Source organism: Balaenoptera musculus, chromosome 6 (genome assembly GCF_009873245.2).
Source record: "Balaenoptera musculus isolate JJ_BM4_2016_0621 chromosome 6, mBalMus1.pri.v3, whole genome shotgun sequence".
NCBI classification, from domain to species: Eukaryota; Metazoa; Chordata; class Mammalia; order Artiodactyla; family Balaenopteridae; genus Balaenoptera; species Balaenoptera musculus.
In genome coordinates, this window is record NC_045790.1 from 27177755 (window position 1) to 27203244 (window position 25490).

At 43.5% G+C, this 25490-nt stretch overlaps 1 protein-coding gene across 1 annotated transcript; it reads right to left on the minus strand.

Annotated features, from left to right (window-relative positions):
* Nucleotides 1–2284: 2284 nt before the first annotated feature.
* On the minus strand, nt 2285–6343 carry LOC118896979 (spermatogenesis-associated protein 31A6-like). The gene has a single exon (XM_036855658.1). The coding sequence runs from the start codon at nt 6341–6343 to the stop codon at nt 2285–2287; it is 4059 nt and encodes a 1352-aa protein (XP_036711553.1).
* Between the last annotated feature and the right edge of the window lie 19147 nt (nt 6344–25490).

A 25490-nucleotide genomic window follows, 5' to 3' on the forward strand; every position in this document is an offset into this window, starting at 1 on the left:
GTGTTTGTGTGAGAAGTCTCTCTTGAGAAGTGTGTCTGTGAAGTTTTTGTGTATTGTCTCTGGGTCTCTCCATTTCTTTTTTTTTTTTTTTTCTTTTGGTCTCTCAATTTCTTGTCTTACTGTACCTTATGGAAGATGGAGCAACAAGAGAAGGGCAAAGGGACTTGCTTCTTTCTGTTTTCTCGCTGTTCCATCAGCATCACCTGTCTGCAGCACTTCTCCCAGCAGGAGCCAGGGGGTCCAAGTCCAGCTTCCCCATATTCCCAGAACTCACTTCTGGGTGCCCCTGAGAGGACCCAGCAGCAGCCAAGCTCAGGTCCCAGCCCTGTCCACTCTTTCCTCTGGGTACCGACCCCTCCCACAAGTCCTGGCTCCACTCTCACTGCTCTGCCCATTCTGGAGGCTGCCTTGGGAATTGGGGCCCAGAGGTAGGGCCTGGCTCCAGTGAGAAACCAGGGGTGTGAGAAATCCTGTGCTCACTCTGCCCCCTCCACCCCAGGTCCCAGAATTTCCACATGTTGAGGGGCCTGACAGGTATGGGGGATGGGGTCCATTTCTGTTGTCATCTGGATCAGGGGCATCAGCTGGAACAGAAATCTCCACAATGGGAAAGACACCACCTGGAGCTGTGTCCACCATGCGCCCTGTGCATGGCAGAAAACACCAAATCACTCTAGAGAAATTCTTCCTCATCTCCCTGCTTTCCCATATGGATGGGGGTCAGGAGACAAGAAAAGCTGTTCTAGAAGCAGATCAGTGGAACACTCCTGGACTGCACCCTGCCCCACCCATTTTGCACAGGTCACCCCCACACCACCACCACCACCAATCCTGTCTGATTGCTTCTTCACCTGCCAGGCTCTGGGGTGATCAAGGACTGGGAGACAGGCAAGGCTTACTACACAATCACAAGCCAGTCCCCACCTCTCCCCTGGAGCAGTCCTTGGGCCATGTGTTTATGTGAAGGTCACCAGACTAGGAGTCACATCCCAAGTTCCCTATTCCTGGCTTTTACACCTATTGTTAAGTCATCCTTTGTAAAAGTCAAGAGGTGATGATGTGTAAGCTTATTAAATACAGTATTAAGAGATTAACCTTCCCTGATTTGCTTTACTTCTATAAGTTTGACCTTCTGTTTTGACCTAAAGGTGGTTTCTCTAGGTCTATGATCTTAGAGTTGGAATAGGGTAGAGACCCTGGGGTGGGGCCATGATGAGCTACTGGACCCTTAACTTTTCCTCTCCTTTAGGCCTTTAGATGGTGGTTGTATGTCAGGGGGCTGCTCTTTCACTGCACATTTATGGGAATCTGGTACCACTTTGCCTCCTTCTTTGGATAGAATGTTTTTTCTTCACCTACATCCCACCTTAAATTCACGGTGTTTGACCATCAGATAGTTACTACACACAGTCACATCCCTATTCCATTCATCCAAAACTCCTTCTTTGGGGTTAACATAAGTGGAAGGTAGGTGACCCATGAACATAGCCATTCATTTATATGGGACTGGGCTCAACACAGCCCTCAGCAGCCTCCCTGATACTCCCCCCACCTACACACACAGAGCTGGAAAGGCCATCCTTGCTGCTGCTCTAAAGTGTGGGAAAAACAGAGGTGGGGGAGGGTGATCCTGTACATTTTATTATGGCTAAGCTAAGAGGGGTTCATAGTGCACATCTCAATCCCAGCCTTCATCAGAGAGAGAAGGAGTTCTTAAGAGCAGATGTTGTATATTCCCTACCAAGAGATCCAGGGGCAAGATTTCTCCTGCTTCTGAACTCAGAGCCCATACTCTATTTCCTCCAGACTTCCATCCACTTGGCTCTGACACTTCCTGGAGTCTGAATTGGAATGTCCGGCCCTATCGTGTAAACCTATCCACTACAGTTGCATAACGTTCAAAGTAGCATAGAAGAAGGAGAAAGACTGGTTAAACCAGATCCTTGGGTGTGGGCTTCATAGGTTTTTCCCATCTCATTGTTAGAGTAGTTTTGGTTTGTGTAATGACAGTATTATAAGGTACAGTGAAGGGACAGGAGACAAGGAGCAAGCCTGTGATGCTACTGTCATCCTCCCTCCATGCCCCTCCCTTCTAGAAGACAAAGCGCACAGCACAGACAGCAGCCATTACACGATGCTCTTATGAGAAAAAAATTTATATATATATGTATTGGGGAACATTAAATATCTTGGATGTGCTAATGAGAAAATCATTTTCTCTACATGGACTGAATTTTTACTTGGATACATGTTTTCCTACTAAAGGGAAAAGTAAAGAAGGATTTTACTGTTGACCAGGCAAGACACCTCCCCAAAGATGACAATGCCTTGGACAGTGTTGATGGCAGGCTGGAGCACCTGGAATCCTTGGCCCATACTGGCAGGTACTAACTGGAAACAAACTCTTCTTGGGGGGCGAAGATGGGAGGCACCTTAGGCCCAGTTTCTCATCGTCGAATCTTACACTTTTCAAACTCTGTTGGTGTCTGACTTCCCTTTCCCTGATAGAACAACTCTGGCCCTTGGAGGTGGCTTGATGACTGCAGGCTATATAACCCATCATTCTCCCTTGCTCTGGGTAGGAGGTAAGCCTATGATAGCAGAAACACCCACATACTGGGGCTTGGAATTCCTGTTTGTGTTCATTTAACTTTGTGGCATGAAGTCCATGGTGAATTGCTTTTTTTTCTTCTAGGATCTGTCCAACAGCTGTCATGAGTGCCTGAGCCTCAGCAGTCTCACTCTTCAAGATTGATCTGCTTTTGACTGATCCGTGGCTCTGGGCAGTGGCTGATATGGGCTTGAATTTTTGCAGAGCATCTTGACCATTGACTTTTTTATTGCGGAAAATCCACTTTAAAAACAGCCTCATCCTTTTTCTGAAGAGGTTTTCTGGAGGGCTATGTTTCTTCTCTGGCATGAGCTGGAGACATTTGCTCCCAGCACAGTCTGTTATTCCCCTGACCTGGGCAGGGCGGCTCATACTTCCAGCTTGAGAGGTACCTAATTCTTTAAACCCTTCTTCTTGCTCTCCTGGTTTATGCCTCCTACAGTCCTCTCTTTTGTAAGTAGGGGCAATCATCTTGGTCTGGCTCTTCCATGAGTCCTGAAGTTTTGAAGTTTTGGGCTCCTGCTGCCCTAGGTTGCTCCTTTGGGCTGCCATAAGGCCCCTTGGCTCCTGGAAAGCTAATCTGTCTCTGGTGGGAACTCTCTGGGGATGGCACTGAGACACCTGAGAAGCCAAGTTGTTTGCAGCAAGGAACATGTGTTTGGGAAAGTTCTGAAGCTGGTTGTCTGACTGTACCTTTACTTTGGACTTAAACTCACTAGCAACCTCCATGTTAAGGCATGGCTCACCTGGATGTTGGAAAACAGACATTCTAGGTAGTAGGAAACTTTTACTGGTCCCTGGCACCTCTAAACTCCTCATATGTACATTTGTGGTTTGGGATTTTGTCAACCCTTTGGCTTCCAAGATAACACTAGACTGTGGTTGAAGAGCAGGGGACTCCTTGGCCTCCACAGCCTCCCTGGCCTCTTCACCTCTCAAAGATTGGGATCCTAAGTTCACCTCCATCACTGTTACCCTATGGCAGGGGTCTCGTGAGGCCTGACCACCACTCACCTCTCTTGGCTCATTCCTGACCATTGCTGAACTTGGACCTGGCTCTAGGCTGTCCCTCTTGGCCCATTCCACAGTCTCACTCTTCCAGGTTCTGCCCACAAGGCTGAGTGTGAGGGACTGAGAAGGTGGCCTGCCCTCCTGTCCAGTCAGAGAAGCTTTTGAGGGCCCATGGTAGTCACCAGATGGAATCCCTCCCAGGGCACTCTGGATTTCCTTACACACAGGTGAGGGGACAAGGAGAGGCCTCACCAGGGTAGGAACTGACTCTTCTGTTATCACCTTTCCTCCTGAATGAGACTGAGGAGGTTTTCCCAGGAACTCAGCAAACTTGACTGTCGAGTGGGACCCAGATACACAGGTGGCTGAAGGGGAAAAGGCAAACTGCAGAATGGTGGAGGGTTGAAACTTTTTCAACTTAAAGAGATTTATGGGCTTGAGGACCTTGAGGGGTAGGGTCCACCTGTGCTTTACCAAAAACCTTATAATATGTGCTTCCAGCACCTCTTGAGTGTCTGGATCAAGGAAGGAAACCCTACGGGAGGTGTTCATGCAGGGTTCCCAACCCTTCAAGATTCCTAGATTTCTGGTTTCCATGTGAATATCGGACTTGGGAGAAGCATGCTCGAGAGCAAGGCAGGATTGACTCACATTCACAGGAATCAAACCCTCATTGATCTGCCCCAACTTTTTGCCCAAATGGCCTTTCAAAATGTTTTCTAGATTCTTGTCTAAGCTCCTTAGTAAATCAATTCCTGAGTCATTCCTCAAGAGCCTCAAGTCACTTTTTGACTCCTCAGAGTTCATCCCCTGAAACTTCACTAGGGAGCTTTCTGAGCTTCTGGATAGATCTTTTGGGACCTTCCCCAGAATATGTCCCAGGCCCTTGCCTAGTTCCTGACTTAGCCGGAACCCCATCTTCTGTGCATCCTTGTTGCTTTCACCTGTAAACGAAGAGGGCTGTGAGGGTCCCTGCTTGTCCTTTGCCTGGCATGTCCCTGGTAATTCTCCCTGAAGCTGCCTTATCTCTAAAGACTTTTGGATCCTTTGGGGCAGCTCCCACCGGTGTTGGATGAGCCACTTTTGGAGGTGTTGTTCCAGTTGCTTCCGGAGCTCAGGACTGATTGGAAAAGTCTCAGGAAGGATGGAGGCAGCCCAGCTGTCCTCAGGAATGTTGGAAGTGAAGACACTAAAAAGTTCCTGAGATCTTTTGACTACAGAAGATAAAGCCCACCCATTTTCTAGTTGCTTCTGCAACAAGGACCATTCTGAATGTTGAATCTCAGTTGGGGTAAGAAATTGTATCTTATTCTGGGCTGTAGGGCAAGGTACTCCACAGGCCCTAATCTGGGGTAGAGAAGAAGGTGGTAGGATTGGGAGAGAGGATTTGAGATGTGCCTGGGTTTGGACCTGAGCCAGAAGTGGGGGCTGGAATTGAGGTATTGTTGGAATAAAGTGTTGAGATTGGAACTCTAGATGGGACAGGGGCTGGAACTGGCAAAGCAGTGGAGATACTTTAGCTTGCATTTGAACTGGGCAGGCATTCGAAATTCCATTGAATAAGAAAGAAGGAGACTGTGGTGCCGAAGAGCTCTCAGAGATCCAGGCAGTAGCCACCAAGGATTCACTGTGCAGAGAAGGGAGACCCCAGAAAAACTGGTTATATTTCTGCTGTAGATGGTCCCCCAAGACCTTGGGATATGAGAACTGCTGAAGACAAGGCAGTTGCTCTGGTTTGTCTTTTGTGCTCCAGAAAAGTTGGGGGGTTGTAGTGTCCTGCTCAGTACCTAGTGATTTCAGCATGTTCCCCAAAGAATTCAGGTGGCAGTCTGGGCTCATTTGTTTTAGATGTGATCCATTGTTTTCTTTTTCCTTCCGAATCTCGATCTCAACTCTCTTTGTGACTTGTATCTCCAGGAGGTTCTGGTCATCAGAGATGAGCAAAGGAGGGCTACTCACCTCTACTTGTCTGTCTGTAAGGCCTACCCAGAATGAGGCCTCTGGTGGGTTGTGGGAAAGGTGCTTTTTTGGGGACTTGCACTGTGATAAGGTTGATAGGCACAAGGATTTGGCAGCTGCCTGCCACCAGGACAGGGCTGAAATGGGACAGCTTGAGTGACCAAGGCCTGAGATGGCTGGGATGACAGAAGCTGACCAAGGAGTATGTGGAGACATGCTCTGTGGGACAGTGTCCAGTGGTAGTGCCATTGAAGAGTCACACTGAGTAAGAGTCAGAATTGATTCTGGTGGTGGTAGGGCAGAGGAGGCTGTCAGAGGGCAGGCCTCTGAATCAGGCGGACATGATGGGGGAGAGGAAAGAGCAAGTGGCAGGGGTGAAAGGCTATCCTGTGGAAGAAAAGGCTCTACTGACTGAGAGGCACTCAGGGATGTGTGTGGATGAACAGAAACTGAGGAGGTCGTTGGGCCTGGAGAAGTGGAAGAGGCCAGATGTAGACGGCACTTGGTCAGAGGAGCCAATAGGGACGTGGCAGGAGCAGTATCTTCCACAGGCTCCTTGCATGGCTGGTGGGCTCCAGCAGGCACTGCTTTGCACATCTCACCAGGAGGGTCTTGACATGAGAGCTGATGAAAGTCGCCCTTGCCAGGGAGCCTCCCCAGGCAGCTGCAGAAGAGCAGATGGGACCAGGAGGGCTGGACAGGCCAGGCAGGGGTGGGCACCTGCAGCCCAAGAACCCTCCTCTGCCCCCACACTGACTTCATAATGCTCCTGCTCTCCCTCACCCTAGGGCTTTAGCCACACCCTCCCATGGCTCCCCCTCCCAGGACTGGGGTCACATTATAGGCTCTGGGAGGAAGGACGACCCAGGAGAGAAGGGGAAAGATTCTTTACCTTTGCAGAAGTGAAACCAGGTTGTGAGTCCCCTCCAGTTCTTCCAGGCAATCTCTGCAAGCTGGAAATCAGGAGACTGGGTCATGGTGGTGAAGGCAGAGGCTTAAGAGTCTTTCAGGAGGCTGAGTGCAATGGCCCTTTAAGGGAAATCTTTGGAGGATTAGACTCTGGAGCCCAAGTATCAGTGTCCAAGGCCACATGTCCCTGACAGTGATGGTAAGGCTCACTTGACAAGGGTTGTCCTTTGCCAAGTGCTTCCACGTTAGTTAATCCCTGTAGCCCTTACAACTGCCCTGTAGGGGAGAAAGGTCAGTGGTCATCACACAGAGGAATCTGAGCAAAGTTAAACAACTTGTCCACAGTTGGACTTGGAGGTTCCACTTCCCAACCCAGGCATCAATGGTCCACCACAGTCCCCATACCTCATTTCTAGGTCCTCATGGCTTCATTCTAAGTACAACTTTCTGGGAAGTATCTGGGCTCTGATCTCCTTCCCAGGAGCCTCCCCAAGGCTCTGTTTCCTGAAGAATAGGCTCTTCCACTGGCATCCTCAGAGACCATGACGCTGAGCCCTCAGGATTAGGAGAGATGGAAGCTAACTCTCGGGGGCATGCAGGGCTGAATGGCAAAGGCTTACCTTTCAAAGATCTACTTTTCTTCCTACTCCGGCTCCTCCGCTTCAGCTCTACTTGATGCTGAGAGATAAGAAAAAATGAGGGGCTAACACCCAACTCTCACTGTCCTCTATCTAGGCAAGCTGTGTTCATGAACAACATGACTTTCTACATTTAACTAAAACTCTGTGGGTTTTTCTACCCTTTTACTTATGTTTAAAGTGGATAACAATATTTTCAGTTTTTCTTCTTTGAAGAGTGCAAAGAAGGATTTTTTAAGTTTTAATCACCATAGATTTCTTCTGTCACTGTTCCTCTGATCAAGAAACACACACGTGAGGAGGAGAAGATTGCTGAAGAGTAAGACGTGGAGATCACCTTCCTCCCTACAGATACATCAGAAATACATCTACACGTGGAACTGCTCCTATAGAACACCCACTGAACGCTGGTAGAAGACGTCAGACCTCCCAAAAGGCAAGAAACTCCCCACGTACCTGGGTAGGACAAAAGAAAAAAGAAATAACAGAGACAAAAGAATAGGGATGGGACCTGCACCAATGGGAGGGAGCTGTGAAGGAGCAAAGGTTTCCACACACTAGGAAGCCCCTTCGCGGGCGGAGAATGCAGGTAGCAGAGGGGGAAAGCTTCGGAGCCACAGAGGAGAGCGCATCCACAGGGGTGCAGAGGGCAAAGCGGAGAGATTCCCACACAGAGGATCGGTGCCGAGCAGCACTCAGCAGCCCAAGAGGCTTGTCTGCTCACCCGCCGGGGCGGGTGGGGGCTGGGAGCTGAGGCTCGGGCTTCGGTTGGATCACAGGGAGAGGACTGGGGTTGGTGGCGTGAACACAGCCTGAAGGGGTTAGTGCACCACAGCTAGCCGGGAGGGAGTCCGGGAAAAGGTCTGGAGCTGCCAAATAGGCAAGAGACTTTTTCTTGCCTCTCTGTTTCCTGGTGCACGAGGAGAGGGGATTCAGAGCGCTGCTTAAAGGAGCTCCAGAGATGGGCGCAAGCCGCGGCTATCAGCGCAACCCCAGAGACAGGCATGAGACACTAAGGCTGCTGCCACCGCCACCAAGAAGCCTGTGTGTGAGCACAGGTCACTCTCCACACCGCCCCTCCAGGGAGCCTGTGCAGCCCGCCACTGCCAGTGTCCCATGATCCGGGGACAACTTCCCTGGGAGAAAGTACGGCACGGCTCAGGCTGCTGCAATGTCACGCAGGCCTATGCTGCTGCAGGCTCGCCCCGCATCCGTACCCTTCCCGCCCCCCGGCCTGAGTGAGCCAGAGCCCCCGAAGCAGCTGCTCCTATAACCCCGCCCTGTGTGAGCGAAGAACAGATGCCCTCAGGCGACCTACACGCAGAGGCGGGTCCAAATCCAAAGCTGAACCCCGGGAGCTGTACGAACAAAGAAGAGAAAAGGAAATTTCTCCCAGCAGCCTCAGGAGCAGTGGATTAAAGCTCCACAAACAACTTGATGTAACTGCATCTGTGGAATACCTGAATAGACAATGAATCACCCCAAATTGAGGAGGTGGACTTTGGGAGCAGGATATATTATTTTTTCCCCTTTTCCTCTTCTTGTGAGTGTGTATGTGTGCGCTTCTGGGTGAGATTTTGTCTGTATAGCTATGCTATCACCATTTGTCCTAGGGTTCGGTCTGTCCATTTTTTGTTTTTTTACTTAAATTAAAAAAATTTTTTTCTTAATAAATTTTTTCTTAATAATTTTTTTCTTATTTTTTATTTTAAAAAATTAAAACATTTATTTTAAAAAACCAAAAAAAATTTTTTTCTCAAAAAATATTTTCTTAATAAATTTTTTCTTATTTTTTATTTTAATAGCTTTATTTTATTTTATCTTTCTTTTACTTTATTATATTTTATCCTCTTTCTTTCTTTCTACTTTTTCTCCCTTCTATTCTGAGCCATGTGGATGAAAGGCTCTTGGTGCTCCAGCCAGGCATCAGGGCTGTGCCTCTGAGGTGGGAAAGCCAACTTCAAGACACTGGTCCACAAGAGACCTCCCAGCTCCATGTAATACCAAATGGTGAAAATCTCTCAGAGATCTCCATCTCAACACCAAGACCCAGCTTCATTCAATGGTCAGCAAGGTACAGTGCTGGACACCCTATTGCCAAACAACTAGCAAGACAGGAACACAGACCCATCCATTAGCAGAGAGGCTGCCTAAAATCATAATAAGGCCACAGACACCCCAAAACACACCACCAGACGTGGACCTGCCCACCAGAAAGACAAGATCCAGCCTCATCCACCAGAACACAGGCACTAGTCCCCTCCACCAGGAAGCCTACACAACCCACTGAACCAACCTTAGCCACTGGGGAGAGATACCAAAAACAACAGGAACTGCGAACCTGCAGCCTGTGAAAAGGAGACCCCAAACACAGTAAGATAAGCAAAATGAGAAGACAGAAAAACACACAGCAGATGAAGGAGCAAGGTAAAAACACACCAGACCTAACAAATGAAGGGGAAATAGGCAGTCTACCTGAAAAATAATTCAGAATAATGATAGTAAAGATGATCCAAAATCTTGGAAATAGAATAGACAAAATGCAAGAAACATTTAACAAGGACCTAGAAGAAATAAAGAGGAACCAAGCAACGATGAAAAACACAATAAATGAAATTTAAAATACTCTAGAAGGGATCAATAGAAGAATAACTGAGGCAGAAGAATGGGTAAGTGACCTGGAAGACAAAATAGTAGAAATAACTACTGCAGAGCAGAATAAAGAGAAAAGAATGAAAAGAACTGAGGACAGTCTCAGAGACCACTGGGACAACATTAAATGCACCAACATTCGAAGTATAGGGGTCCCAGAAGAGGAAGAGAAAAAGAAAGGGACTGAGAAAATATTTGAAGAGATTATAGTTGAAAAATTCCCTAGTATGGGAAAGGAAATAGTTAATCAAGTCCTGGAAGCTCAGAGAGTCCCATACAGGATAAATCCAAGGAGAAACACGCCAAGACACATATTAATCAAACTATCAAAAATTAAATATAAAGAAAACATATTAAAAGCAGCAAGGGAAAAACAACAAATAACACACAAGGGAATCCCCATAAAGTTAACAGCTGATCTTTCAGCAGAAACTCTGCAAGGCAGAAAAGAGTGGTAGGACATATTTAAAGTGATGAAGGAGAAAAACCTACAACCAAGATTACTCTACCCAGCAAGGATCTCATACAGATTTGATGGAGAAATTAAAACCTTTACAGACAAGCAAAAGCTGAGAGGGTTCAGCACCACCAAACCAGCTTTATAACAAATGCTAAAGGAACTTTTGTAGGCAAGAAACACAAGAGAAGGAAAACACCTACAATAACAAACCCAAAACATTTAAGAAAATGGGAATAGGAACATACATATCGATAATTACCTTAAATGTAAATGGATTAAATGCTCCCACCAAAAGACACAGACTGGCTGAATGGATACAAGAAAAAGACCCATATATATGCTGTCTACAAGAGAACCACTTCAGACCTAGGGACACATACAGACTGAAAGTGAAGGGATGGAAAAAGATATTCCATGCAAATGGAAATCAAAAGAAAGCTGGAGTAGCAATTCTCATATCAGACAAAATAGACTTCAAAAAAAAGACTCTTACAAGAGACAAAGAAGGACACTATAGAATGATCAAGGAATCAATCCAAGAGAAGGTGTAACAATTGTAAATATTTATGAACCCAACATAAGAGCACCTCAGTACATAAGGCAAATAGTAACAGCCATAAAAGGGGAAATTGACAGTAACACAATCATAGTAGGGGACTTTAACACCCCACTTTCACCAAAGGACAGATCATCCAAAATGAAAATAAATAAGGAAACACAAGCTTTAAATGATACATTAAACAAGATGGACTTAACTGATATTTATAAGACATTCCACCCAAAAACAACAGAATACACATTTTTCTCAAGTGCTCATGGAACATTCTCCAGGATAGATCATATCTTGGGTCACAAATCAAACCTTGGTAAATTTAAGAAAATTGAAATCATATCAAGTATCTTTTCCGACCACAACACTATGAGACTAGGTACCAATTACAGGAAAAGATCTGTAAAAATTACAAACACATGGAAGCTAAACAATACACTACTTAATAACGAAGTGATCACTGAAGAAATCAAAGGGGAAATCAAAAAATACCTAGAAACAAATGACAATGGAGACACGATGACCCAAAACCTATGGGATGCAGCAAAAGCAGTTCTAAGAGGGAAGTTTATAGCAATACAAGCCTACCTCAAGAAACAGGAAACATCTCGAATAAACAACCTAACCTTGCACTTAAAGCAATTAGAGAAAGAAGAACAAAAAAACCCCAAAGTTAGCAGAAGGAAAGAAATCATAAAGTTCAGATCAGAAATAAATGAAAAAGAAATGAAGGAAACAATAGCAAAGGTCAATAAAACTAAAAGCTGATTCTTTGAGAAGATAAACAAAATTGATAAACCATTAGCCAAACTCATGAAGAAAAAAAGGGAGAAGACTCAAATCAATAGAATTAGAAATGAAAAAGGAGAAGTAACAACTGACACTGCAGAAATACAAACGATCATGAGAGATTACTACAAGCAAATCTACGCCAATAAAATGGACAACCTGGAAGAAATGGACAAATTCTTAGAAATGCACAACCTGCCAAGACTGAACCAGGAAGAAATAGAAAATATGAACAGACCAATCACAAGCACTGAAATTGAAATTGTGATTAAAAATCTTCCAATAAACAAAAGCTCAGGACCAGATGGCTTCACAGGCGAATTCTATCAAACATTTAGAGAAGAGCTAACACCTATCCTTCTCAAACTCTTCTAAAATATTGCAAAGAGAGGAACACTCCCCAACTCATTCTATGAGGCCCCCATCACCCTGATACCAAAACCAGACAAAGATGTCACAAAGAAAGAAAACTACAGGCCAATATCACTGATGAACATAGATGCAAAAATCCTCAACAAAATACTAGCAAACAGAATTCAACAGCACATTAAAAGGATCATACAACATGATGAAGTGGGGTTTATTCCAGGAATGCAAGGATTCTTCAATATACACAAATCAATCAATGTGATACACCATATTAACAAATTGAAGGAGAAAAACCATATGATAATCTCAATCAATGCAGAGAAAGCTTTCGACAAAATTCAACACCCATTTATGATAAAAGCCCTGCAGAAAGTAGGCATAGAGGGAATTTTCCTCAACATAATAAAGGCCATATATGAAAAACCCACAGCCAGCATTGTCCTCAATGGTGAAAAACTGAAACCATTTCCACTAAGATCAAGAACAAGACAAGGTTGTCCACTCTCACCACTATTATTCAACATAGTTTTGGAAGTGTTAGCCACAGCAATCAGAGAAGAAAAGAAATAAAAAGAATCCAAATCGGAAAAGAAGAAGTAAAACTGTCACTGTTTGCAGATGGCATGATACTATACATAGAGAATCCTAAAGAAGCTACCAGAAAACTACTAGAGCTAATCAATGAATTTGGTAAAGTAGCAGGGTACAAAATTAATACACAGAAATCGCTTGCATTCCTATACATAAATGATGAAATTTCTGAAAGTGAAATTAAGAAAACACTCCCATTTACCATTGCAAGAAAAATAACAAAATACCTAGGAATAAACCTACCTAAGGAGACAAAAGACCTGTATGCAGAAAATTATAAGACACTGATGAAAGAAATTAAAGATGATACCAACAGATGGAGAGATATACCATGTTCTTGGATTGGAAGAATAAACATTGTGAAAATGACTCTACTGCCCAAAGCAATCTACAGATTCAATGCAATCCCTATCAAACTACCAATGGCATTTTTCACAGAACTAGAACAAAAAATTTCACAATTTGTATGGAAACACAAAAGACCCTGAATAGCCAAAGCAATCTTGAGAACGAAAACTGGAGCTGGAGGAATCAGGCTCCCTGACTTCAGACTATACTACAAACCTACAGTAATCAAGACAGTTTGGTACTGGCACAAGAACAGAAACATAGATCAATGGAACAGGATAGAAAGCCCAGAAATAAACCCACACACATATGGTCACCTTATCTTTGATAAAGGAGGCAAGTATATACAGTGAAGAAAGGACAGCCTCTTCAATAAGTTGTGCTGGGAAAACTGGACAGGTACATGTAAAAGTATGAAATTAGAACACTCCCTAACACCATACACAAAAATAAACTCAAAATGGATTAAAGACCTAAATGTAAGGCCAGACACTATCAAACTCTTAGAGGAAAACATAGGCAGAACACTCTATGACATAAATCACAGCAAGATCCTTTTTGACCCACCTCCTAGAGAAACGGAAATAAAAACAAAATTAAACAAATGGGACCTAATGAAACTTAAAAGCTTTTGCATAGCAAAGGAAACCATAAACAACAAAACCAAAAGACAACCCTCAGAATGGGAGAAAATATTTGCAAATGAAGCAACTGATAAAGGATTAATCTCCAAGATTTACAAGCAGCTCATGCACCTCAATAAGAAAAAAACAAACAACCCAATCCAAAAATGGGCAGAAGACCTAAATAGACATTTCTCCAAAGAAGATGTACAGATTGCCAACAGATACATGAAAGAATGCTCAACACCATTAATCATTAGAGAAATGCAAATCAATACTACAATGAGATATCATCTCACACTGGTCAGAATGGCCATCATCAAAAAATCTAGAAACAATAAATGCTGGCGAGGGTGTGGAGAAAGTGGAACACTCTTGCACTGTTGGTGGGAATGTAAATTGATACAGCCACTATGGAGAACAGTATGGAGGTTCCTTAAAAAACTAAAAATAAAACTACCATAAGACCCAGCAATCCCACTACTGGGCATATACCCTGAGAAAACCAGAATTCAAAAAGAGTCATGTACCAAAATGTTCATTGCAGCTCTATTTACAATAGCCAGGACATGGAAGCAACCTAAATGTCCATCATCGGATGAATGGATAAAGAAGACGTGGCACGTATATACAATGGAATATTACTCAGCCATAAAAAGAAATGAAATGGAATTATTTGTAGTGAGGTGGATGGAGTTAGAGTCTGTCATACAGAGTGAAGTAAGTCAGAAAGAGAAAAACAAATACAGTATGCTAACACATATATATGGAATCTAAGGGAAAAAAAAAAAAGGTCATGCATAACCTAGTGGCAAGACGGGAATAAAGACACAGATCTACTAGAGAATGGACTTGAGGATATGGGGAGGGGGAAGGGTAAGATGTGACAAAGAGAGAGAGTGGCATGGACATATATACACTACCAAACGTAAAATAGATAGCTAGTTGGAAGCAACCGCATAGCACAGGGAGATCAGCTCTGTGCTTTGTGATCACCTAGAGGTGTGGGATAGGGAGGGCGGGAGGGAGGGAGATGCAAGAGGGAAGAGATATGGGTACATATGTATATGTATAACTGATTCACTTTGTTATAAAGCAGAAACTAACACACCATTGTTAAGCAATTATACTCCAATAAAGATGTTAAAAAAAAAAAAAAAGAAACACACACGTTCTCGGACCTAAATGCTCACGTGAGCTTTGTCAGATGGGATTCTGCTTCCCAAGGCCAGACCTCCACTCCAGCCTCTGCTCTGAGGCTTTCAGGGGCTCAGCATTGCCCTTAGATTAGCCCCAACACAGAGGAAAGTCTCACTTGAGACACCTGCTGTGGGAAGGTGGCTGGTGAACCAGGGCTCAGGGGTCAGCCTTCCTGCAGAGATTGAACTCTTAGTAATCCAGTTCTTGACCATTAGTCACTGCATTTGGGACTTGCCCTGGAGCCCTCTACCATACCTGAACTCCTGGTCTAAGATCTTGGCCTAGAAATCTTCATGCCCACTCTAACCCCTCTCTGCCCTGTCTTTTCCCTAGAAGGATGATGTTCTATACTTTTCTGAGAGTTCCCATTTCAGGAGTCTCTCTAGGTGGTTTAGAAAAGTGGAAATAAGAATAAGAAAAAAAGAGATAATCTCTGCTGGGATTAAGCCAAAGGTTTCTTACCTTCCTGATATTTCTATGTTTCCTAGGTGGTGCTAAGAATGGATTACTCTGGAAGCAGGGGAGTAACATTAGGAAGAGCCCCAGTCCACACAGGAACGCAAGGATGATATCAATCACCCAGGAAGTGGGGCTGGATCTCAGCCAGATAGCAACAATGTTTTTCAAAGAAAAGAGAGTCTCCATCTTCTGAATTGCATTGCTGCCCTTAGGCAACAGAGCACTGGGAGTTCACTTGATGGCAGAACCCCAGGCCTGCATCACAGAGCTGTGGCCTTGTCACAAAGGGCTCCTGAGTGTGGGGGAGGGGGCAATAAGACAAATAGGCTGAATCACTGCCCCTCCTTCCCATCCAGCCCCACAGACACCTGCACCCTCCTGGGGCTTCCAGATCCCTCCTTCCAACTACTCTCATCCTGTCAGAGAGACCTTAGCCAATTTTCTATTCATTCCATCTGGAACCTGGTTCCTTCATCCATTAGAGATCTTTACTTGAGGCCCACCAATTTTATAACTCTTGAAAATCTTAAGTTGACCCTGGAAGATTGGCTATTTCACAGCAATTTTTACACTCAGGATTTCCTTTGTCCTCAGCTCCAACCTTCCCACATCATGTTTGTGTCTTGTATAAACCCAGGGATAGAACTTGAATTTCTTTTACACTTATTTAGTTTTGTGAATTTTGAATAGTGTATGTTTTGCCTCATTTTCTATCAGAGGGACCTACACACAAAAATTAAAATAATTTATTTTTCAAAATTCATAAGTATGAAAGAATTATAAGTAGTTATGTAATAGGGAAGAACAAATCTGACTCCACTTTAGATCTTTTTTACTTTAATCTTTTTTTTTTTTTTTCACCGAGCTGATCTCCCTGTGCTATGCGGCTGCTTCCCACTAGCTATCTATTTTACATTTGGTAGTGTATATATGTCCATGCCACTCTCTCACCCTGTCACATCTTACCCCTCCCCCTCCCCATATCCTCAAGTCCATTCTCTAGTAGGTATGTGTCTTTATTCCCATCTTGCCACTAGGTTATGCATGACCTTTATTTTCCCTTAGATTCCATATATATGTGTTAGCATACTGTATTTGTTTTTCTCTTTCTGACTTACTTCACTCTGTATGACAGACTCTAACTCCATCCACCTCATTACAAATACCTCCATTTCATTTCTTTTTATGGCTGAGTAATATTCCATTGTATATATGTGCCACATCTTCTTTATGCATTCATCTGATGATGGACACTTAGGTTGCTTCCATGTCCTGGCTATTGTAAATAGAGCTGCAATGAACATTTTGGTACATGACTCTTTTTGAATTCTGGTTTTCTCAGGGTATATGCCCAGTAGTGGGATTGCTGGGTCTTATGGTAGTTTTATTTTTAGTTTTTTAAGGAACCTCCATACTGTTCTCCATAGTGGCTGTATCAATTTACATTCCCACCAACAGTGCAAGAGTGTTCCCTTTTCTCCACACCTTCGCCAGCATTTATTGTTTCTAGATTAATCTTTAATCTACTTTAATCTTTATGCTTTGTTGTCCTAGCTAACTGTGTCCATCCCTGTGACCCAGGCTGGCTCTGCACTTTTTGTAAAACAATGTTGCATATAGCCTGAAATATACAGGATAGCCTATTTCTAAAGGCTCTGACTTTTAAGAGCCCATTCATGGAGATAAAAAGTTGCAGAACAGAGAATAATAACTGTTTTATTGGAGGATTACAGGAACATGTGACCTGACCAGGATCTGACCCATCTGGACAGCTGCTAGAACAAAGGATCCAACACCAAGATATTTGCAACAATTAGCCATGCCCCTCCCTCACCTTGCCTTTAAAAAGGCTTTGCTGAAAGCCTTCAGGGAGTTTGGGGTTTTTCCTGGGCATGAGCCACATGTCTTCTTGCATGGCACTGTGTAAACCTTTCTCTGCTCCAAACTCTGATGTTTCAGTATTTAGCCTCACTGTGCGTCAGGCACACAGACTTGCATCTGGTAACAGTTAAACCTTCAAATGATATTTTTGTAAGTTTGTAGCGTTTATAAATCTGGAGTTAGTAAATCTTTAAACTGCACAAAAACTTTTGGGACACACTGCAAACATGCACACACATATATGCACTCATCTTTCCTTAACAAATCCAGTACTTTCAAATCCAATAATCCATAATTTTCTAGTTAAAAAAATCTGTCATATGTTGTCTCAACCCAACTTCTTAGTTTGCAATGATAAGACAGTCCCCACTCTCCAGATAAATTTTGAAATATGTGGTCTTAATCCATTAGGTCTGCTATAACAATATACCATAGACTGGGTAGATTAAAAACAACAGACATTTATTATCACAGTTCTGGAGGCTGGGAAGCCCAAGATCAAGTCACCAGCATGGTCACCTCATAGTGAGAGCTCTCTTCCTGGTTCACAGCTGGAGCCTTCTCTCTGTATCCTCATATGATGAAAGGAGACTAGAGATATCTCTGGAGTCTCTTTTGTAAGGCACTAATCCCATTCATGAAAGCTCATAAGCACTTTTGCATGGCCCTACCTCCTATCTTTAGGAGTTAGGGTTTCAACATGTAAATTTTGAGAGAACATGAACATTCAGACATGTGCACTCATACTATATCCAGAAGCTAGGAATGGGTTAGGGTGAGCCAAGGTCCTGACCCTAAAGGGCTGTAGGGTGAATAGTAGGACTAGGGGTCAAACCCTTGGGGCTGAGTCAGGTCTTGAGCAACCTCTTCAGATATCCCTAGTGTGTTATGTATGTATTCTCTTTTCTGAGTGTTCCTTGCCTTCCCTGCCCCATCCTCCCAGGCCCCTGAAGCTTCAAGTCCAGCCTGAACCATATAGAAAGGGAGCTTTGAGTCTTACACAAAATTCCCTTATGACACCACTCTCTATCCCTTAGCAGTAACACAGGATTCACTGAAGGATTCACATGGTAAATTTGTCTTAATGCCCCATGAGAGCTTTAAAATAATGTGTATTCTCTGCTTGTTGGTCATAATTTTATACAGTTTTAGTGGGAACGTGGGCATGTGAGTTTATTTGGCTATATTGCCATGAATGTGCACTTTCACAAACATATTTTCTACATCTACTATTGTTCCTACAGTCTTTTCTTCCCATATGATATTCTCACCTTAATTCAACCTTTTATCAAAATTTAGACTTAGGTCTGTCACCGGGTGGACATGCTTTGTAACAAAATAGCTTCAACCGAGGAGATCAGTGGAAGGCCTGGACCAGCTATCTTGGTTCCATGATAGTAAGCAAAGGATTGCAAACTACCATGTTAAGCTTAAGCACAAAGCAAAGTTTATTTAAGCATAGGTACACTCTCAGAGAGGGAGAGAGAGGAGAAAGAGCAGGCTATTTCAGCGAAGTTAAGCAAGCCCAAAGCAAAGTATATCGAAGCAAAGGTACACTCTCGGGGGTGGGGGTGGGCGCTGTTTCTGCAAACTGAAAGCAGCATTCCTATAAAGGCCTAAGAGCGCTTTTAAGGAGCATTTTGCAGGGAGGTGGGGGTGAGTGACAGGGGATCATTATTTGATTGATAGTCCTGAGCTATGTAACAAGTTTACTGCTGCGCATGCTCTCACCCTTGAATCCCCAAGAAATTCCTACTGGGTGGGGGGAGGGGCAAAACCACATGTAATTTATTGTAATTATGGTATAATGAGTTTGGGTTTACTATAGGTTATAAACCTGTCTGGTCTGGGCATGCACAGCCTGGAGAAGTCCCCTCGTGTTACTGTGCCTCTCTTTATCAGGATAAGCTGCCCACCACACGACCATAGTTTCGCCCATTCTGGGTGGAGTCAAGGGAGAGTCCCCAGATCGCTGGGTGTGCCTCGATTTCTTTTTCTTTTCTTTCTCGCCACTGTCACCTCCTCGCTGCTAATGTCTGGGAGCGTCCCCAGATGGTTGGGTGTGTGACCCAATTTCTTCTTTTTGTCTTTCTCACCACTGTCACCTCCTTGCTGCTAATGTCTGACTAACTACCTAACAGGTCTTCTTTGCATTCATGTTTGCTCTCTAAATTTTGTCTATTACTTTATTTTCAATATGCTTTGTTTGATGGGTTTTTTTTTTTTTCATTTAAAAATCTTATGATAACATTTACCTTGATTGATTTAATTATTGTTCTATTGTTATTGATCTCTGCCATCTTATTTTATGCTTTATTTTCTACATTTTCTTTATTGTTTCTTTTTTCCCTTCTTTGGCATCTTCCATTTTACAGGTCAAGGGTACTTATGTTTGTTTGACATTTGGGAATTTTTAATATTGTAATGGTTTTATATCATGAATTATGTTAATTTTCTCCTCAATTTCTTACCCATGGATGAAAAATGTTCCCTGCCATATCAGTAAACAAAGGCTGTTGCAGCCATCAAGTCAGACGTCAAAGCAGGAACCCTCAACTGTTCACCCTGAGGGGATTCGGGATGGAGAAAAACAGAGTACTGATTCTAGAGTTAAGGTGCATATCAAAGGAATGATTTCAAGGAGCCCAGATTCTTTCATCTTCTTATACGTAGAAATGTGCTAAAGTCCTTAACTTGAGATGTCTAGTTTTCTTTAGTTAATAGTAATCTTTTGATGTTCTGAATACCTGGTTTTTGTTGACTCCTCCCTTAGGTCTTCTGAGCAGTTCCTCAGAGTGATATGACAGGCTGTGTTCTGGGCTTAAGTCCTCAGAAAATCTGCCAAATAAAACATAATTCTCCTTTTGGGTTGTGCATTTTTTTCAGTCAGCAGTCTTGGCAACCAATGAAGGGGCCCAGAGCAGACTCTTCTTCTTTGCCTGAACTCTATGAGGATCCAGAGTCTTGGCACCAGCAGAGGCTTCTTGGGCCTGTCCGCTTTCTCAGAGAGTCCAGATGAATTTGGGTGAGTCTCTCCTGGTTCTTGGATCTCCTGTTTTGGTTGATGATCCTAAGTTTTATTCAGTGGTGTTAAACTCTTCTCTTGAGTAGTAGGTTATCCTTGAAACTTGGTTTCAAGGAGAAGTACATGGGTCATCCTCAGTGAAAGATACTGGGAAGATTTTTACTCAGTTTAAACACTGAGAGCTTATCCTCTGTAGAAAAACACTGGGAAGACTTTTGCTCAAGTGGGTTAGCCTCACTTAAAAGACACTGGGAAGATCTTGCTCAGTTTAAACACTGAGTGGTTTATCCTCAGTTGAAAGACTAGGAAGACTTTGCTCAGGTAAAAAACACTGAGTAAAAGTTGGACTGGGTAATTAGGTGGAAGACTAACCTGTCTTCCTTGAATTGGCTACTTTAATAGAGTTTGTCAAAATAAAAGTGATCTTCACAAATTGAACTCAGAATGGGGAACTTAGCTTTCAATACAAAAGAAAAAGGAACAACAGATTTCCAGCCTCCTACTGATACCCTGGCCAGGTTTATGTACATACAAAATTTGCATTTACAAGTGCTTACTTACTTGGGACTTAAGGAAAATCTTGCCCTAAAAATGACTAAGATAAGGCTCTTTTATTGCATATGCAGTTAAGTTAGAAAAAGCTGGCTTGATAAAAACCTCTTTTCAGAATTCTGACTTCAAAAAAACAAAAGGCTTTCTGGGGGAAACTTGCATTTCGCCTCCTGTGTCTTTGAAATGTAAGTGTTCTATCTGATATTCTTCAGTGTGTGTGTGTATATGTTTTGAGAACTTGGTCACTACCATACAAAAGTACTTATATGGTGTACATTTGGCAACCATTCAAATAGACTGGGATTCTGAGCAGTCTTTTGTTTGACTGTACCAACTCTCAGGGGCTTTTTGCCATCTTAACCTTCATTGTGTCAGCCTGTACCACAAAGACCATTACTTTCTTAAACTACTTTTGGGAGTAAACTTTCTGGATCTTATTTAGGCAGCATCCTTTACACTGCCTTGTGGGGAGGCCTCTTGCGTCTTATTGGTTTGAGTCACTATTAAGGTATACCTCATTTATGGCCAGATGATGGATCCTTCAAATTGGAGAAACTTCTAAATTGGTAATTTTTTAGAGAGCTCTCATTATCAACAGCTGTTTTATTGGCTTCTATGGGGGGAAAATTTTTGGAAATTAGACATATAATGGTTAACCTAAAAGCTCCTTTAGTTTCAAACAAACCCAAAAAATTGGTTTGGGAAACCTTATTTGTGGTCTCTGCTTCCCCTCAATGGGTCTTACAGATGCTAATAAAAACATTAGAGTAATTATTGTTAATTAGGTTAAGTAACAGGGGAAAAAAACTGAAGGAAAAGTCTAGAAATTTTTTCCCAACAAGGTGGAAATTTTAAAGGGACTTCTTCTAAATGAATAAGAAATCTTTAGATGGTTTTTTTAAAGTGGGATATATAAAACAGACATTAATGAGATAAATCAAAGATTGGATACAACAGTACCTAAGATTGGATGGGCCAAAGGGATATCCTACTTGTCCTCAACATTAAAGGGCCAGACCCAAACAAGTCTGCCCTATTTACCCCAGTTTAAAATATGTATATTTTATTACATATAAATTTTATACACGTAAAATTACACTGAGATACCTGACCAACAATTACTTGGGGCAAAAGTTAGACCAATTAATCAAGTTAAAAGATTGACAAAAGTGCCTGAGTCCCTTGGCTCAACCACTCTCTGGGGACCCCAGAGTCTTTCCTACAAAATAGATAAAATGGTTGGGGGACACAAGAAAGGAAAGATTCTAGAACTCCTGCAAGACCAAGACTTGATTGGATCCTAATGGAAACTAAAGTCAAAGGTACAAAATTGATAGACTCGAGATGAAAGTTTATAAAAATTGGTATGTTTAAATGGGCATTGTATAAGATAATTACCTCTCTTTTGCCTAATTATATTGTGTGGGATAGACATGTTTCACTGGGGAATTCTTCCCCTGCTTGATATTATAAGACGGCATATGAAGGAAATATTAATTAAACATACTAAAGGAAACCAGTGGGATTACCTGAGCCTTTACAATATAAAGTAAAAACTGAAAGCTAATATTTAGGGGATAATAAAAATAAATAATGGAGACTTTACTCTGGGTCTAACCTGTGCACTCAGAAAGAGGGTCTTTGTTGAATGCCTTATGCAAGTTTTGAAGGTATGATAAATTAAACCATAAAGTTCTAGACTATAGAATTCTGAAATTTCAGTCTAGTTGGAAATCTTCTCACTGATACAGAAAAGCAAATTAAAGAAAACATAGTTGGGCAAATCAATCTTTTAATATTATTTAGGTGACAGGCCAGTTCTTTGGGGAATTAAAAGCAACTGTCTTTGTCTTGCAAATCGCTACAAATCAGAAATGTAAATACAGACCACAATGACCTGAGACTGAGCCTAATCAGCTAAATTAGGTAGAACCTGAAACCAAGGTTAAAAAAGGGGAAAAAGTGGCCTTTTAAAACTCAAACTACTGATTAGTCAGTCAAGAAGACGGAGGAGTAGGAAGATGTGGAGTTCGTATCTCCCCACAAATGCATCAAGAATACATTACAAATGGAACAATTCTCACAGAACACCTGATAAACACTAGCAGAGGAAAGGACCTGAAAGGACAAGAAAGATCCCCACGTAACCAGGTAGGATGAAAGAAAGAAGAAGGGAAAAGGAAGAGCAGATGAAGTGGGACGTGACCTGTGACCCTGGGGGGTGGGAGCTGAAGGTGAGAAGAGGTTCCCGCATCTGGGGAAGCAGCGGGGAGAGCAGCTGGGACAGAAGGAGAAATTTGGTGGCTCAGAGAATAGTGCAGCAACCAGTCTGTGGCAGGCAGGAGAGAGTGAGGTTTACACAAATGATCTGGCCACAGCTCTGCATGCCCCAGCCATTGGTGTCCACTGGTGCACACGAGGGCTGAGTGTTGGAATGTGGGGTTTGAAGAGCAGACCCAGGAAGGGGAATGATGTTGGCTGTGAGGAGACAGCTCAAAGGGATAGGAGTGAGGAGCTCCACAACAAGAAATGCTCCTGGAGGAAGCCCAGACCACCAAAGAAGCAAAGTGCCATTGTTGAGTGATGCACAAAGGGCGGGCTGCCATTGCAGCCTCTCTCCTCACGCACTGGCCCCTGCCTCCACAGGCACTAGGAAGGGCTCCTGCCAGAGTTGCTCACATGCCCCCAGCCATCATCACCTCAGCACTCTCCCGCCAGGGTGGCCCATTTGCCCAGCTTGCCACCTTGACTCCCTCCTGCCTGACAGGCTCGCGCATCCCATAGCCACTCAGCACCCTCTCACCTGGGCAGCCTGCCTGATTGCCGCCTCTACATCCTCCTGCTTGACAAGCTCACGTGCTCCAGCAGCCTTGGGAGCAGACGCCAGTGGGTGGCCCACATGCAGAGATGGGGCTGAAACCACAGCTGAGTTCCAGGGAACATGCAACTAAGGAAGAAGAGCTGAAATCTCTCCTCATGGCTGTGCAAATCATGGCATTACACTTCCTCTGATGGCTTCCTAAATTCAGCACCTGGGAACATCCCAATAGACAAGTGCTCCTGCAGCTGAGACAGGTCTGGCTTTAACAGCTGTGGGTTTTGTGGTCACGTACATGCTGGGGTTTGGCCAGGCCAGAGTCTGAGCTGCCTCCATATCTCACATATTGGGTCCAGGTACACAATTACTGCAGTCCTGGGACCTGACCTCAGTGGATCTGGGCCAGTGGCCTGGTGAAAATGATGCCTGAGTCACCAGGGTTAGTTGCTGGCATAACCATGGTTAAGGTGGGACTGAGAGCAGTACCAACAGCAGTGTACTTTGTGAGCCCACACAATGGGTGAAAGGAGACAAAACAGAGCATACCCACAGGTGAACACCTCCAGAGGAGGAATACTCAGTGGCTTCTTTCCCAGTGGGAGTGCTCCAATCCTCCCTACCTCACACCACAGATCAGAAACACAGCTAAGAAACAGATCTGAGGGCCTCTACTGCAACGACTAGGGAGCAGAACCCAACCCTGACAAAGCAGTGACAACCACAGAGGAAAAAGAATGCCCGACTCAATATCCAGGGCAGGCTATGGTCACCACAACACCAGTCAACCCCCCTATCAAGGTGATAACAGACAGCATACTCTAAGGAAAGAGGTAGCAGATATCTATACTAAAAATAGCCTTCACACCAAAAAAAAAAAAAAAAAAGGAAAAAAAGAAAAAAAAGAAAACCATGCAGGCTACACAGGAATATTTCCACATAAAAATAACCCTCCAAGACAGTCTGAGGGTCAGGCATGGGGAAGAAGAACCCACAGAGCATTTAGCCTTGAAGGCCAGTGGGGCTTGAGTGCAGGATCCCCACAGGGCTGGAGGAAATAGAAACTCTTCAAGGGTGCACATGCACTGGGACCCAGCACAAAGCAGTACCTCCATAGGAACCTGGGCAAGACCTACATAGGGGTCTTGGAGGGTCTTCTGGGGAGGAAGGGTCGCATGTAGCTCACTGTGGGGGCAAGGGAAGTGGTAGTGGAGGCCCCAGGAAATATTAATTAGTGTGAGCTCTCCTGGAGGATCCCATTTCAACACCAAGGCCTGACCCTATCCAACATCCTGCAGGCTCCAGTGCTGGAATGCCTCAGGCCTAACAACCAGCAAGATGGGAACACAGCCCCACCTATCAGCAGACCGGCTGCCTCACAGACACCCCAAACATACACCTTGACACAGCTCTGCCCACCAGAGACACAAGACCCAGCTCCATCCACCAGAGGGCAGACACCAGTCCCTCCCAACAGGAAGCCTACATCAGGCCCTGGACCAATCTCACCCACTAGGGGGCAGACACCAGAAGCAAGAGGAACTATGATCCAGCAGCCTGTGGAAAATAGACTACAAACACAGTAAGGTAGACAAAATGAGATGACAGAGAAATATGTTGCAGACAAAGGAGCAAGATAAAAAAGCCTACAAAAACAACTAAATGAAGAAGAGAGAGACAATCTATCTGAAAAGGAAGTCAGAGTAATGATAGTAAAAATGATGCAAAATCTCAGAAAAAGAATGGAGGCTCAGATCAAGAAGATACAAGAAATGTTTAACAAAGACCTAGAAAAACTAAAGAACAAACAAACAGAGATGAATAATACAATAACTGAAATGAAAAATGCTGAAAAGGAATTCAGAGTAATGATAGTAAAAATGATGCAAAATCTCAGAAAAAGAATGGAGGCTCAGATCAAGAAGATACAAGAAATGTTTAACAAAGACCTAGAAAAATTAAAGAACAAACAAACAGAGATGAATAATACAATAACTGAAATGAAAAATACACTAGAAGGAGTCAATAGCCAAATAACTGAGGCAGAA

What these genes read in the sequence shown, in the direction of transcription:
- LOC118896979 (XM_036855658.1), bottom strand. Translation starts at nt 6,343, where the DNA reads ATGAAGTCAGTGTGGGGGCAGAGGAGGGTTCTTGGGCTGCAGGTGCCC.